The sequence below is a fragment of the Dendrobates tinctorius genome, unplaced genomic scaffold (genome assembly GCF_039654945.1).
Source record: "Dendrobates tinctorius isolate UK_male_01 unplaced genomic scaffold, ASM3965494v1 ptg000074l, whole genome shotgun sequence".
Lineage (NCBI taxonomy): Eukaryota > Metazoa > Chordata > Amphibia > Anura > Dendrobatidae > Dendrobates > Dendrobates tinctorius.
In genome coordinates, this window is record NW_027361742.1 from 20,545,967 (window position 1) to 20,562,338 (window position 16,372).

General features: G+C 41.2%; 1 protein-coding gene across 1 annotated transcript in view; it reads left to right on the plus strand.

Moving 5' to 3' along the window:
* Nucleotides 1-16,372, plus strand: part of PRG4 (proteoglycan 4) — a 208,474-nt gene that overhangs the window by 52,868 nt on the left and 139,234 nt on the right. The window contains exons 6-7 of the mRNA XM_073582914.1: nucleotides 8,469-8,582; nucleotides 10,712-10,855. Of these exons, the coding sequence (XP_073439015.1) occupies nucleotides 8,469-8,582; nucleotides 10,712-10,855 (258 nt within the window). The remainder of the gene's footprint in view (nucleotides 1-8,468; nucleotides 8,583-10,711; nucleotides 10,856-16,372) is intronic.

Consider the following 16,372-nt stretch of genomic DNA (forward strand, 5'->3'; position numbering starts at 1 on the left):
TAATTTATAAATGACATTTCCCATATGTCTACTTTACATCACCATCATTTTTTTAAATATAATTTTTTTGGTAGGAAGTTAGGGTAAAAATTTATCAACAGTTTGTAATTTTTCCAACAAAATTTATAAAACCGTTTATTTTTTTTGGAGAACATATCACATTTGAAGTGACTTTTAGGGGTCTAAATGACAGAAAATTCCCAAATGTGACACCATGTTAAACACTGCACCCCTCAAAGTAGTCAAAACCACATTCAAGAAGATTATTAATTCTTTAGATGCTTCACAGAAATTAAAGCAATGTGGAAGGAAAAATTGAACATTTTAATTTTTCCCACAAAAATGTTAATTTAGCCCCAAATTTTGCATGTTTACAACGGTAACAAGAGAAAATGAACGATACAATTTGTTTTGCAATCTCTCCTAAATATACCGATACCACATATGTGGTTGAAAACTACTGTTTGGAAGGAATTGCAAGGCTCAGAAGGGAAGGAGTGCCATTTGACTTTTGGAAAGCAAACTTGGCTAGAGTAGATAGCAGATACCATGTTGCATTTGCTGAGCTCCTGATGTGCCAAAACAGTGGAAACCCCGACAAGTTACCCCATTTTTTACCCCATTTTGGAAACTACACCCCTCAAGGAACTTATCTAGATGTGTAGTGAGCACCTTGAAGCCACAAGAGCTTCACAGAATTTTATAAAGTTGAGCTGTGAAAATGAAAATACACATTTTTCCACAAAAATGTTGCTTCATCCCCCAATTTTTTTTCACAATGGCAACAGAAAAATGGACCATACATTTTGTCTTGTTGTGCCATTTGTCCTGAGTACACTGATACCCCATATGTCGTGAAAAACTTTTGTTTGGGCACAAGGCAGGGCTCGGAAGGGAAAGAGCGCCATTTGAATTCTGGAGAGCAATTTTGGCGCGAAGATTGCAGATGCCTTGTTAAATTTGAAGATCCCATCACCTGCCAAAACAGCATAAATTTCCATAGGTGACCCCATTTTGAAAACCATACCTCTCGAGGAATTCATCTAGCTATGTAGTGAGAATTTTTAACTCTCAAGTGATTCACACAATTGTATTATATTGAGCTGAGTCAATGGAAAATTACCACTTTTTCCACTGATTTATACTATACAGTAATAATTATTTATTCCAGTAACCTGTTTACAAGCTTTGTACAAGACTGTCAGCATTGCATAACTTTAGCACTACAATTGGTTATGTTCTCATTTAGCCCTTCTCTCTCTGTTCATGATACAAGGAGGTACATAATATATCTTGACATCACCTTATATCACTGCTATATAATTTACTTATATATTATTACTGCCACTGCAGTGAGTGAGATGTTTGGAGGATTTGTATGCATGCACTATGTCATACATATGGTTGCACCTTGTTACTTGGCTAGGGAGAGTTATTGAATCATTATTTCACACACCCTGCCTGTTATTTTGCATACCACTATTTTTCCTTCTCCATTGCTGCATTTTGCTTTTTTATGGTATGTTTTTAATATATTTTTGAAGAAAAATAATGATTTATTATTGTAATTTTTGGATCTGTTCTTTGTTCCCCCACATTTACTTTATGTTCAGCGTTTTGTTGTCATATCTATAACAAAATGCCTCTTCTGACATAGGGAATTATTTTATTTAATGTAGTGTTAGGTGCCAGGATTCTCCCTCTGCACAGGAGGAATCCCAAGCCATGTCTTCTCCTGGGGTCTTCCATTCTGTCTAGGCAACAGCGGATCCTGCTCAGCAGAGACGTCAGTCTCAGCACATTGCTCAGACCCGTGCTGTGCGATTGATTGCTGCTGCCTCTCCAGGTTCAGCTATAGCAATCAACAGTAAACAGCAGCGAGCAGTCGTTCCTGAGACTAAGTCCTGGTTTCGCTCTACTGAGCATGCTCGTGAGGTGGCAACCTCTCATTGGTGGTCAGCGGTCACCTGCTCAGGTTCTGAAGCGAGCCCGGATTGGTCCACTAGCAAGGTCCTGGCAGACTGGGATCTATAAAAGGATCTCATAGCCGCATGACCGTGCGCTAGTTTAGACCATATGGTGTATGTGTTGTATGCACGTATGAATGTCTCTGGTGACTGACTCATTATGAAATGCCTACCCTTGGTATGCATGTGTTGTTTAGTCCTGCCAGTTAGTGCCTAGGCAGATAGTGCAGGTTGGAGGCAGAGTCAGTGCCTAGCATCAGCGCCAAGTAGTGGCATCGCCTGTGCGACACCGTGCTCATAGTTGGTCTGGTCAGACTCTAACCCCAACATTCTAGGGGTTGAGTCTAGAGACCTCACTCCCGCTATATCTGCTGTGCCCTGTGAAGTTCAACAGGGAACAGCATTCTATTACGTTGTTGCTGCGATTCTGTGGAGCAACATAGTTCGCCGCTGTTCACACCGGGTGACATTTAACCAACGTGTTTTCGGAGCTCTACTGCCATCTTGTTCCGCCATTACTTAGCAGCAGGTTTCATCTCTGCGCGGTGAACCCTGGGTTGTGAACGCACCTTACTATTATATTTTATTTGGTGCGTTCTGCCAACCCTAACTTAGAACTCCTAAGTGACCTCATTTTACAAACTACATCACTCAATGAATTAATCTAAAGATGCGGTGATCATATTGGCACCACAGGTGTATGACAGACTTTTATACCATTGGGCTGTGAAGAAAAAATAATTACATTTTTACCACAAAAAATGTTATTTATCCCCTTAGTTTACCTTGTCATATGGTCACACTATTTCAGCTGAATGTGGCAATACCCCATCTGTGGCTGTACAGTACTGCTTAGTCACACTGCGAGACCCAGAATGGAAGGAGCAGTATTTGGAGAACAAATTATCTTAGAATAGTTGCAGGGTCTACATACAGAGCACCTAAGTGATAGAAGAGCAGAATTCCCCTTCAAGTGATCCTATTTTGGAAATTACACCCCTACAGGAATTTATCTACAGGTGCAGTGATGATTTGACTCCATTGGTGTTTTCCAAAAACAAGAGGCAGTGAATATTGCTGAGTAAAAATTGCAAATCTACCATTGTAGTGCCCATACCTTGCAGAGCCCAGTACATTGTGCCCAAGTTGTGTTTCTGGAGACATGGATCCCATAATTTAAATGGACTCTCATCTCCACAGAAATGCCAAATGTGGATGATAACTGCAGTTTAGGCACACTGTGGCGCTCAGAAGGGAGGAGGCATTTGGATTTGGGAGAGCAGAATTTGCTGGATTTCTTCTGGAGGGCGGAAGCCATAGGGCTTTTCCAGAGTCTTTGTGCCATCAGTAACGTGGAAACCCATTAAATTTCCATTGATAGAAAACAGACCGGAGTGTGGACTTGTTTTTTTGTGATTTGTTTGAAGCTTTTATTGGGAAAATTTTACATAATATTTTGGATCACATTTATCCTGTGTTCTCTGTATTAACTGTATGGGGGTATCTATTTAAATCTCGGAATTACGTGATGAAACCCCATCAGGATTCATTCACTATAATGAGGCAGTAGAGTTACTCTGGACTCCTTTTAGCCTCCGTTCAGTGGTTTCCTTCTTTTCAAAGGTGCACAAAACTGTGGTCAACCGCACTTTTATACAGGCTTAAAAAGAAGGACACAGGCCAGACGGCGTCCACAGTGTCTCCATGTGCCTCACTATAGGGAATTTTCCAACTTGGGTTCCATCTGAACCATGTATTTCAAAGAGATACATGAAAAGCCCAGTGTAAGAAATCACCGTAGAGTGCAGGGTAAATGTGAGACGAGCCTTACTGTGATCTTTGTGGGCAAATCAACAGCAGGTGAAGAATTTGTTCTATTTATTTTTTACGCCATTCTTCGTGTGGTATAAGTGATTTGATGGATTTAATCTTTGGGTTGATGCGATTACAGAGATACCAAATTTATAGCGGGTTTTTATGTTTGGCAGCTGTCACACACTAAAAAACACTTTTTTGCAAAACAAAGTTTTTGCATGACCATATTTTGAAAACTATAATTTTTCTATATTTCTGCCCACATGTGAGGGTTTTGTTTTTTGCAGGACGAGTTGATGCTTTTATTGGTGACATTTTCACACATGACATTTCTTGATCGCTTTCTATTCTGATTTTTGGGAGGCAGAACGAAAAAAAACATAGAATCATAGAATCATAGAATCGTAGAGTTGGAAGGGACCTCCTGGGCCATCTGGTCCAACCCCCTGCTCAAAGCAGGATTCGCTAAATCATACCAGTCAGATGTCTGTCCAGCCTCTGTTTGAAGACTTCCATTGAAGGAGAACTCACCACTTCTCGTGGCAGCCTGTTCCACTCATTGATCACTCTAACTGTCAAAAAGTTTTTTCTAATATCTAATCTGTGTCTCCTCCCATTCAGTTTCATCCCATTGCTTCTAGTCTTTCCTTGTGCAAATGAGAATAAAGATGATCCTTCTACAATGTGAAACAGGAATAGTTTTAATTTTTTAATGCCATTTACCATGTGGTAAAAGTAAAAAGACGGCTTTATTTTTCAGGTCCGTATGATTATAGAGATACCACATTTATATATCTTTATGTTTTGTCACTTTTAGACAAAAAAACATTTTTTTAGAAAAAATGTTTTTGCATCGCTCTATTCTGAGAGCCATAGCTTTTTTTTATTTTTCTGCTGATAGAGCTGTGTGGTGGCTTGTTTTTTTGCAGTAGAATATGACGTTTTCATCTATACCATGTTTATTTACATATGATTTTCTATTCACATGTTATTCCACTTTTTGATGAGATGTATAGCGAAAAAGCATAGCTTTTTGCCATGTCTTTTTTTTTATGGTGTTCATTGAAAGGGTTAACTAGTGGGACAGTTTTATAGATCAAGTCGCTCAGGATGCAGCGATACCAAATATATGTACTTTATTTTGTTTTTATATAAATATATGTATATATTATATTAATATATTTTCTGGGGGGGTTTGTTCAGTGATGTAATACTCGGCAATGCTTTTTTATTGCAGAGCATTATCTCACTGCATCGCAGGCAGAGAGGAGGCATGTCAGCTCCTGGCCTGGGGTCACCATGGAGACCTTCAGCACAACGCGATCATAATCGCGTTCTATCAATCGGAGCAGAGAGGGTGAGCTCCTTCCCTCTGCGATGTCAATTGATGTCGCTGTTACTATTGACAGCGGCATCAGAGGGATTAAACGTCGCACTGACCTACTTTGGATAGCGCCGGCACGAGGAGCAAGCATCCACAATTGTCATGCCGTACATATATGACAGTTTGTGAGAACGTACCTCCCCATTAACCGAGCATACGGCGGATGTTGTGAAGGGTTTGAAAGACATGTGCCTCTTAATCAATTTGTCACTTTTTGGGCTATTTGAAAGTCCGAAAATTTAATTTATCCCTGTCATGGAAAGAAATAGATTTGCATGTGTGCTATTTCTGAATTTCAATTTCATAAATTTATCTTTCACACATCAGTTTTCTTTTTACAGTGGCTTGCGAAAGCATTCACCCCTTCCTAGGTAATTTTTTGTAGTAATCTACCTCATAACCTGGAATGTCACTGTTTTTTTTTGCATCAGTTCATGTAAAGAACATGCCTACAACTGTAAACATTTATTTTATTTTTATTGTGAAGCAAACTACAAATATGTCAAAATAACTTAAAACTTCGGTGTGCATAAATATTCACCCCCTAAAGTCAGTACTCTGTAGAGCCTCCGTTTGTGTCAACTATAGATGCAAGTCTCTCTGGATAAGTCTGTATGAGCCCTCTACATTTTGCCACTGGCATTTTTGCCCATTATTGAAGGCAAAACTGCTACAGCTCCTTCAAGTTAATAATTCATAATAATAATAAATTTTATTTCTATAACGCAGACATATTCCGCAGCACTTTACATTTCAGAGGGGACTTGTACAGACAATAGACATTACAGCATAACAATAATCACATAGATCATAACAGATACCAAGAGGAATGAGGGCCCTGCTCACAAGCTTACAATCTATGAGGAAAAAAGGGAGACTCGAAACGTGGGTGGTAACAGTTGCTCTGATTGTATGGACCAGCCATAATGTTAAGTGTGTAACAGTACAGATGCAGAGGGCTAATGGATGCATAAAGCGTGTGGGAACATGATGCGGGGAACCTGGTTATGGTAAAAACTTTTGGCTGTGCCACATAGGGATAGATTAGGTTAATGTGTTGAGGCGGTAGGCCAGTCTGAATAAATGAGTTTTCAGGGTACGCTTAAAATTGTGGGGATTGGGGACTAATAGTATTGACCTGGGAAGTGCATTCCAAAGAATTGGCGCAGCACATGTATAGTCTTGGAGACGGGAGTGGGAGGTTCAAGTTAGATGGTTTACTCTGGTGAACAGCAATTTTAAAGTCTCGCCACAGATTCTCAATTGTATTGAGGTCTGGGCTTTGACGAGGCCAATTCAAAACATTTGCGTGCTTCCCCCTAAACCTCTCAAGTGTTGCTTTAGCAAAATGCTTTGGGTCATTGTCTTGTTAGAAGGTGAACCTCTTTTCCAGTCTGAAATCACTGACAAACTGAAATAGGTTTTGCTTAAGAATATCCCTAAATTTCGCACCATCAATTTTCCTCATGACTTGGACCATTTTCCCTGTGTCTGCTGCCAAAAAACATCCCCAATGCATGACGTTGCCACCACCATGTTTCACTGTGGGGATGGTGTTCTTGGGGTGATGAGCTGTGTTGGTTTGGCACTAGACATAGCATTTACCTTGGTAGCCAAAAAGTTAAGTTTTGGCCTTTTTCTGACCATAGCAAATTCCTCCATACATTTGGGGAGTCTCCCACATGTCTTTTGGCAAACTCAACTTTTATGTGTAAGTAAAGGTTTTTTCCCCGGTCTTTCATAAAGGCCACCTCTAAGTAGTGTACGGCTTATTGTGGTCATATGGAAAGATACTCAAGTGTCTATTTGAGAATGCTACAGCTCCTTCAGTGTTACTTTTTGGTCTCTGTGCTGCCTCTCTGATTAATGCCCTCCTTGCCCAGGCTAAGCGTTTTGGTGGCCAGCTCACTCTTGGCAAGTTTGTTGTGTTACCATGTTTCCATTTGATGATAATGGATTTGATGGTGCTCCGGGGATCATCAGAGATTGGGATTTTTTTCATAACTCAACCCTGACTTGTACTGCTCAACAACTTTGTCCCTGACTTGTTTGTTGATCTCCTTGATCTTCATGATGTTTTGTTAGTGGTGCCTCTTGCTTAATGGTGTTGCAGCTTCTATGGCCATTCAGAAAAGGTATGTATATACTGACAGGCCATGTGACATTTAGATTGCACTCAGGTAGACTTCCTTTCACTAAGCATGTAAAGTATGAATGTAATTGCTTGCACAAGAAATTTTTAGGGGCTTCATAACGAAAGGGATGAATACATATGCACATATCAATTTTTAGTTATTTTATCCCATAAATTTAATTTATGCCTGTATGTTTCTCATGTCACTTCACCAACTTAGACTATTTAGTGCTGATGCGTCACACAAAAATCGGGTTACAAAAAAATTTAAACATAGGTTGTAATGTAATAAAATGGGTAAAATGATGAGGGGGTGAATGCTTTCGTAAGCCACTGGGTATATATTTATATGAAACTGCAGTGTTTTGATACTGCTACTTTAAAGGTCATTAAAATCTTTAATTGTCATTATTTAATGGCGTAATAAAGCTGTTCTCCCAAGACTAATGCTCTTTAAAGAAGCACTCCTCCTTCCATCAAAATGTTTATCATCTCAATAAATTGCAGTCATCATATTATATAATACTGTGTACTCACAATTGCTCATTTTGCCCTTATACTGAGCTAATTCTTTGGTTTTCCATTAGGTCTATGACATCACTTGATTGCCATGTATTTATTTTTTAATTTTGCACTAGCGCTCCTAAAGACTGCACTTTATCTTGCTTTATCACTTAATTAAAAGCAGAATAACTGAATTCTTCAAAGCGCTATGTAAAATCAGGGATTGTCTCTTTTCCCTGCCCTGCAAGAGTCATCTTCCTGTTCAGCTCCTGACCCAGCTGCTCCACTCCTTCCCATGCCAGGGAATTTGAAGCAATGTAGAATTGTAGTTCTAATGATGACTTTTGCAAGGAAAAGAGACTTCCTGTATCTACATAGAGCTTAGAATGATTAAGTTAATCTGTTTTTAATCCCATAGATCTAATGGAAAAGAGAAGAATTAACTGGGTAGAAAGACAAAATGACCAATTGTAAGTGTGTAGTGCTGTGTAATATAACTCCAACAAATTAGGAGGATGAACATTTTGATGGAAGTGAAGTTTACATCAACTTATCTTGATGCAAGCAAATGTGCTAGTATATCAATATTTCTCATATATCTGACCCAAATAATGAAGAGTAAGGCTAGGCTTTATATGTGTATATGTATACCTTTACTTTATAGACTCTCCAAATGCAACTCCAAAAGTTGCTCAACCTTCTAAAAAAACAACTAAACGGAGCCCAAGAAGACCGAAGACGAAGACTAATAATTTAAGTCCAGGAGAGGATACACAAGGTACTCCTCAGTGATGACATTTAATGGTAGTAACAAACTAGAACCATTATAATGTCATCAGCATGTGAATCTCAGCAAGATGAACTCACAGATTGACTTTCTTTACTGTACAAATGTAAAAGGTTTTTTCCTGGGTTACCTTGGTGATTCAAAATAATTTGTGGCATGATGTGGATTTACCAAGATTACGGGCTTGACTGCTTGAAATCTAACATCAAAAAATAAATTATAACAAAGATGATCAGATCTCTTTCTTTATAGTCACGAGTGGATACTGCTCAGTATATACTGCAGTTTATGCTCTAGGTTTATCAAAATCACATCACAATTAACTATTAAAATTTTGTAGGTTTACGGAAAAAGGGATCAATTCTTTGGACTGATTTCCAAAACTTTTCCACTTTTCAATTAAGAAATGTACCAGAGATCAATACAAGTGATACCTAGCAAAGTTTAGTAGTAGCGCCTTAACCATGTGAAGCTAAAAGATACAGTGCATGCCTCACCGGTTCAAAAACTGACATTCATGACAATATAATATTGGAGCTTGGAAAGATTTTACACTCATGGTTATAAGAAGTATGTGAATAATTTAGAAATAAAATTCAATACATTTGTTCAAAAAAATGCAACAACAAATAAACATAATGTGGACATGGGTTAAATCATTTATACTTATAGACCCTTCACAGAACAGTCTACCATCATTGTAGTCACCAAAACAAAATAGAAAAAGGAGGCCAGGAAAGAAGAAATATAGAAAATTAATGAATGTAGAAGATGATGATGATGGTTATGACGCAGGTACTTTTAAGAATGGGGATATTCAATGGGTACATAGGTGGTAGCCATTGTAATATCTCCAAAACCTGGAGGTTTTCCTGTTTAGATGACAGTACAATCAAAAATTACAGAATTGGAACACAGAAAATGATAATTGTGTTCAGAAACTGATCATGTTGCTCTGTTTTTAGGGTTTAGTTTTTTGTAAATCCATTAAATTTGTTTTCCTGTCTTCTTTAAACGTTAACAGTGGAAATGTATAGAAAAGAAAGGGCATACTGATTCAGGGAATATGTCCGACCAAAAGGGAGGACATCATGCCCATTTATTGTCTGCAGGGTCAGGTGACTGGGGTTGGGATGTCATCTTTTGTGGTCTGGGGAGACAGTTGCATCAGGTGTTCAGGAGTAGAGGGCAGACTTCAGGTGTAGGTATGTCTTCCTTTTATTCTTTTCTAAGCTTTCCATTTCACTAGAGGTTGGATGAAAACCTCTTTAGTCTATACTGCTACAATGAGTATTTGATGAGTTATTGATGTTATACAGTTTCTGCAGCCTTTCTGCACCTATTATGTAAATGTAATTACTTTTTACATAGCATTTTTGGTGCCTTCCTTTACATGTGTTTTTGACTGCGTTTTTCGTTTCTTGTATTTCATATTTAAATAAACTGACTTGGTTTGATAATTCTTTGTATTTGGCTTTGATAAAACTTTAATAATACAGTCATGTGCAGATTACATGCACTTTTAGTGCGGAAATGCACTAAAAACGTATATGAAATTTTCTCTGTGTATTTTCTGTAACTAAATCAATTTTATGGGGAAAATCTGCACATAAAGCTCAGCGTCGCAGTAAAAGAAATGACATGTTGTTAACATCAAACAATCACTGCAGGTCAGGTTATCCCATAAAAAAAAAGAAGCGTGGGCATGAAATTTGTATAAATCCCACCCACTTTTCTGGAACTGTAAGGTCCTGCTTTTTTCAGTGGTGAAAAAGCACAGCATCAAAAATTCATGAAAACTCATTGTGGGAATTAACCTTAATGTTTTTAAATTTATTTCATTGATCAAATTTGGATTTACATTAAAAGTTCTCTTCCTTGCTTTGGGAATGCTGAGCATAAGGAATATCACACTGCCAACCTCTCAGGTTTAATGTAAAGTTTAAAATTGTTTAACCAAATTCATCTAGAATATGATGTTGATGATGATGACAGTTATTTTTACGATTAATTGATATGTTTGAAACATTGAACATTCACATCTGGTTTCAGCATGGTTGACTGCTTATGTTCAGTCATGTTGATTCTACAAATAAACGAGTGTATTCACTTTAATCTAGATCCCTACGAGGGAAAACCACCATCTCGAAGTCCTAAAAAAAAATCCCCAAAAAAGAACAAAAATTACATAAAGTACTCATCAACTAAAAAACCAAGAAAGAAGAAAAAGAAGTTCATAGTAGAATACGAAGACGAAGTAGAAGGTATTTTCTAAATTGGGCATGTTTGGGTGCACACAGTCAGCCCCAAAGAGCATAGATTTGAGTCATGTTGAGTCTGACTTAGATCTCTGTGCCCGAATATCAAATATCTTGTTAAGATTAATGCAAATCCTTGTACATCTCTAGCATTTTTAGAAAAAAATCACTTGGAAGAAGATAAGGTAAATATGTAGAAGGATGTGTGTGAATTAAATTCTAAGAAGCATGAGTAATATGTTTCTGCACTGAATAAGCATCTAGAAAGCAAATAGTGGTGTGCCCAATACAAAATGAGCACCTCATCATTTTTTTAGCCAAGGAACTCTACAAATTGCATAGCTGTTGCTTGGGAATTAATAGACCGTTGTGTATGAATAAATTAGTGACTTTTATCAAGAATAAAAATGTATATAATTATGCAATATGTAATATCTATGCCCATACTGGTATGGGAACAATGTAATCTTGGTGTTATACACAATGAATTGTGAGGCAGTGAAAGGGATCATATGAGAGGGTCGATATTTTCTCCCTAGGATGCGGACAGAGTCTTATTAAACCCACTGGAGTGCATTGTGTTCACAGCAGGACACTTGTGAGTCACATGCCAAAATAATAGAAAGAAAGGATTTTGTCCAAGTAGTGACTCAGTCAAATTTTAGGAAACCCGGTAAGGGCTTTTATTTTTAGAGGGATTTGCAGGTTTTGGTAGTGGGGTGAATTCCTCTCTCCACTCCGGGTTTTGGAAGTGACTCTATGGCCACAATTTAATTTAACATCTGTCAGGTTTGCCTTGGGTGTGTCAGTTTTGGAGTTTGCAAGCTGCAGGGCAGCAGGCTCTGTGCAACCCAGATTTGTGTGGAGCTAACACAGAGCCAGGGCTTCAAGGTGGCTGAACAGCAAAGTTTAGCTGGACAACATATGGTGGAGAATGCGGGTAGCGTGAATTGAGGCATACCCAAAGCCCGCTGCATGTCGGTTGTTAGGCCTGCAACACTGCAGCCCAAGCCTGCCAACAAAATGGAGGAGCTTTTGAAGCAATTGGTCCTTAGTAAGCAGCACCAGCAGGAGTTGTACCAGCAGCAGCAGCAAACCAACAATTTGATCCTGCAAATGATTGCGGCTCTGGGAGAGGCACCTCACCCATGATTCCGATCTGTGCTGAGGCCCAGTACAAGGTCCGGTCAGCACTGAGGAAGATGAGCCCTGAAGACAATATAGAGGCTTTCCTCACAGTGTTTGAGCGCATAACAGAGCGGGAGAGCTTGCCGCTTTCCCAGTGGGCTGAAGTGGTGGCCCCTTTCCTGGTGGGAGATGCCCAGAAGGCCTACTTGGACCTTAGTCGGGATGATGCCCTGGAGTATGAGAAACTGAAAGGTGAGATCCTTGCCCAACTGGGGGTTAATACATATGTACAGGCTCAACAGGTGTTCCAGTGGTCGTTTGTGGAGACTCGGCCGCCAGGTCTCAGGCATATGACTTATAGTACAGCTTTTAAAGAAATGGCTTCAGCCTGAGATCTTAACCCCTTTTCAGATGATAGAGAGGGTGGTGGTCGAGCAGCTAGTAAGAACTCTGCCAGCCACTATTCAGCATTGGTTGGGCCAAGGGGATCCCGGCACCCTAGATCAGGTGGTCAGACTGATTGAGCGATATATGGCCACTTAGGACTTTATACGGGACTCTGCTCAACTGCTATTATCACGTCGGGCCCTGTCCACAACCCTCTGCTGGGGCCAATCAGGACTGAGCCCATACTGAGGGGGTATCCCCGTAGTGAGAGTGACAAAAGACCTGTGACCCCTAAACTGGTCTCGGGGTCCAGTCATACCACAGCTATTAGGTGTTGGTGGTGCCAGGGGCCAGGACATGTGGCTGCCAACTGCCCCCTGACAGCTGAACCCATGGACTGCGGGTTTTCTCGGAATGTGTCAATGTATGCCCAGGCTGTATTCACCTAGATTCTTTTGTCCCAGCGAGTGAACTGCATCTGTGCCAGGTGCTTGTCAATGGACACCTGGCCGAGGCCCTTCTGGACTCAGGGAGCCTAGTGACACTTGTGCATGGGTCATTAATCTCAGGCCTAGAACCCACTGGAAAAAATGTGGGTGTCGTGTGTATACATGGTGAACTCTGCGAGTATCTGACAGCAGAGGTTTCATTTGTTACGCCATGCGGGAAGATTAAACATGTGGTGGCAGTAGTGAAGACCCTTCCTTATGGGGCTGTCCTGGGAAGGGATGTGCCCCTCTTCTGGTCTATGTGGAAAAATAAAATTAACCCACCACAGGGAAATATTTTTCTGGGCCAGAACTCAAAGATTCTTGCCGTATGGGTCACCCCCATAGGGAAAGAATGTGAACCTGATAGGCTTCCCCTAGAGGTGATGGCAGGAGAGGTCGAGGAGACCCCGACAATTTCCGAGCTAGAAGTGCCCCGGTGAACCTTTGGAGCAGCCCAGCTACAGGATTCCACACTGACACGGCAAGGGATAGGGTAATTCAGGTAAATGGAGTGGCTCAAGAACCGGGTGCAGAGACGGTGTTCCCATGCATGGCAGTCAACCAGGAGTTACTCTATACAGTGGATAACATCTGGGACGAAGTGGTAGAACAGCTGGTAGTGCCCCAATCCTACCGTCGGGCGGTGCTCGAAATGGCTCACACCCACATTCTGAGAAGGCACTTGGGGGCTAAAAAAAAAAACACAGGAGCGCATATTACAGCGTTTTTTTGGCCTGGGGTCTACGCTGAGGAACAGAGGTAATGTGAAACGTGTCCTGAGTACCAACTAACCTCACCCACCGCAAGCTACCAGAGTCTGTTGGTACCCCTAACCATTATAAAGGTACCTTTTGAGCAGATTGCGATGGATCTGGTAGGGTCAATAGTAAAATTCACCCGGGGCCACCAACACATATTAGTGGCCGTAGACTTACGCTACCTGGTACCCAGAGGCCATTCAGCTTCAGCACACCTCGGCTAAGCTTATCGCCCAGGAGTTGTTTGCCATGTTGTGTCACCTTGGGCTACCGAAGGAGATCCTTACTAATCAGGGGACTTCGTTTATGTCTGAAGTGATGAAGGAACTGTTCAGGCTTCTCAAAATAAAGCAGTTGCGCACATCAGTGTATCACCCCCAGGCAGATGGGTTAGTTGAGAGCTGCAGCATAACTCTCAAGTCCATGATAAATAGGGTAGTTTCCAAGGACTGAAGGGACTAGGACATGTTGCTGCCCTACTTGATGTCTGTCATTCTTGAGGTTCCACAGACTTCCATGGGATTTTCACCCTTTGAGCTACTGTATGGTAGGCATCCTTTGGGTCTGCTGGACGTAGCCACAGAGACATGGGAGAAGGAACCTACACCACATAAGAGTGTAATTGAGCATGTAGCCAATATTGAGGACCGGATCACAGTGGTCATGCCTATAGTAAAAGAGCATTTGTTGGATGCTCAGGCAGCACAGTGCTGTGTGTGTAACATAAAGGCCACGGTATGTTCCTTTAAAGCAAGAGATCAGGTTTTAGTCTTGGTACCCACAGCAGAAAGCAAGCTTAAGGCCAAGTGACAAGGACCATATGAAGTTCAGGAAAAAGTGAACTACCAAGTTTACCAGCCCGGGGAAAGAAAACCTTAACAGTTGTATCATGTCAATCTGTTAAAAGCAGGGAAGGACCAGGAGTGTATGCTTACGGATGCGACTCCAGACGTATCATCTGGGGACCCTCCGATATCAGCCCAGATGGAGGCTGAGAGAGAGGTAAAGATAGGTGACACTCTCTTGAAACAGCGTCGAGAAGTGCAGAAATTAGTACAAGAGAATACGGATGTATTCTCAGAACTACCCAGCCATACCTCTGTCATCCAGCATTACATTGTCACCGAGCCTCACGTAAGGGTGCAAATGAAACTGTACCGTGTGCCTGAGACCCGGAGACAAGTCATCACGAATGAGGTAAGACAAATGCTCCAGCTACGAATAATTGAAGAGTCCCGGAGTGAGTGGGAAACCCCCATTGTACAGATCCCAAAGCCGGAAGGATCATTACGGTTCTGTAATGATTTCCGAAAGTTGAATGAGGTGTCGAAATTTGACCTTTATCCAATGCCCCAGGTGGATGAGCTGATCGAGTGACTGGGGCAGATGCAATACTTTACCAAGCTCGATCTGACCAAGTGTTACTGGCAGGTGCCTCTTACGGAGTCGGCATAAGAAAAGACCGCCTTCATAACACTGGAGGGTCTGTACTACTATGTCGTCTTACCCTTTGGACTACATGGGGTGCCAGCCACATTCCAGAGGCTGATGGACATAGTGCAATAACCCCATCGGAAGTATGTGTCAGCGTACTTGAATGACATCATCATCTTTAGTACTGATTGGCATACCCACTTGTCCCAGGTACAAGCGGTAGTAGATTCACTCAGAGCCGAGGGCTTGACAGAGAATCCCAAGAAATATGCGATAGGGCTTGAGGAAGCCCAGTACTTAGGGTACATGATTGGCAGTGGGGTTACCAAACCCCAAATAAATAAAATCGAGGCCACACAAAACTGGCCCTGACCTGTTACCACCAAACAGGTGAGAGCATTTCTCGTCATCATCAGTTATTACTGAAGGTTTATACCTAATTTCTCTTGGAGAACAACATTCCCTAACCGATCTCCAAAAGGCAAAGAAGTTTGTCATGGTCAGATGGAATCCTCAGGCAGAGGAAGCGTACCAATTCAAGAAGTTGGCACTGTGCGAACAGCCCGTCCTCATTAGCCCCAACTTCAAGGAACTCTTCGTCGAGCAGACGGATGCCTCTAATGTTGGCCTAGGAGCGGTCCTGTCACAGGACATGAACGGAGAGGAACATCCGGTCACCTACCTAGGTAGGAAACTCACCCTGGCCGAGAAAAGTTATAGCATGGTGGAGGAGTGCCTGGCCATTAAGTGTGCCTTGGAATTCATACGCTATTATTTGCTCAGTTGACCATTTTGCTTGGTGACAGATCAATCACCCATGGTCTGGATGAGAAATGCCAGGGAAAATAATGCTCGGGTCACCAGATGGTTCCTGTCTCTACAAAATTTTAATTTCACCGTGCAACATCATGCAGGGAAGACACAAGGGGATGCAAATGCCCTGTCATGGGCACCCTGTACGGTGACAAGTGTTAAACCCCACAAGTTTGAACAGAGAGGGGGGATCATATGCAAGGGTCGATATGTGTCCCCCAGGATGTGGACAGAGTCTTATTAAACCCACTGGAGTGCCTTGTGTTCACAGCAGGACACCTGTGAGTCACAAGGCAAAATTAAAGAAAGCACTGAGTCCAAGTAGTGACTCAGTCAAATTTTTAAGAAACCTGGTAAGGGCTTTTAATTTTAGAGGGATTTGCAGGTTTTGGTAGTGGGGCGAATTCCTCTCTCCACTCTGGGTATTGGAAATGCCTCTATGGCCATGATTCCATTTAAAATCTGTCAAGTTTTGTCTTAGGTGTGTCAGTTTTGGAGTTTGCAAACTGCAA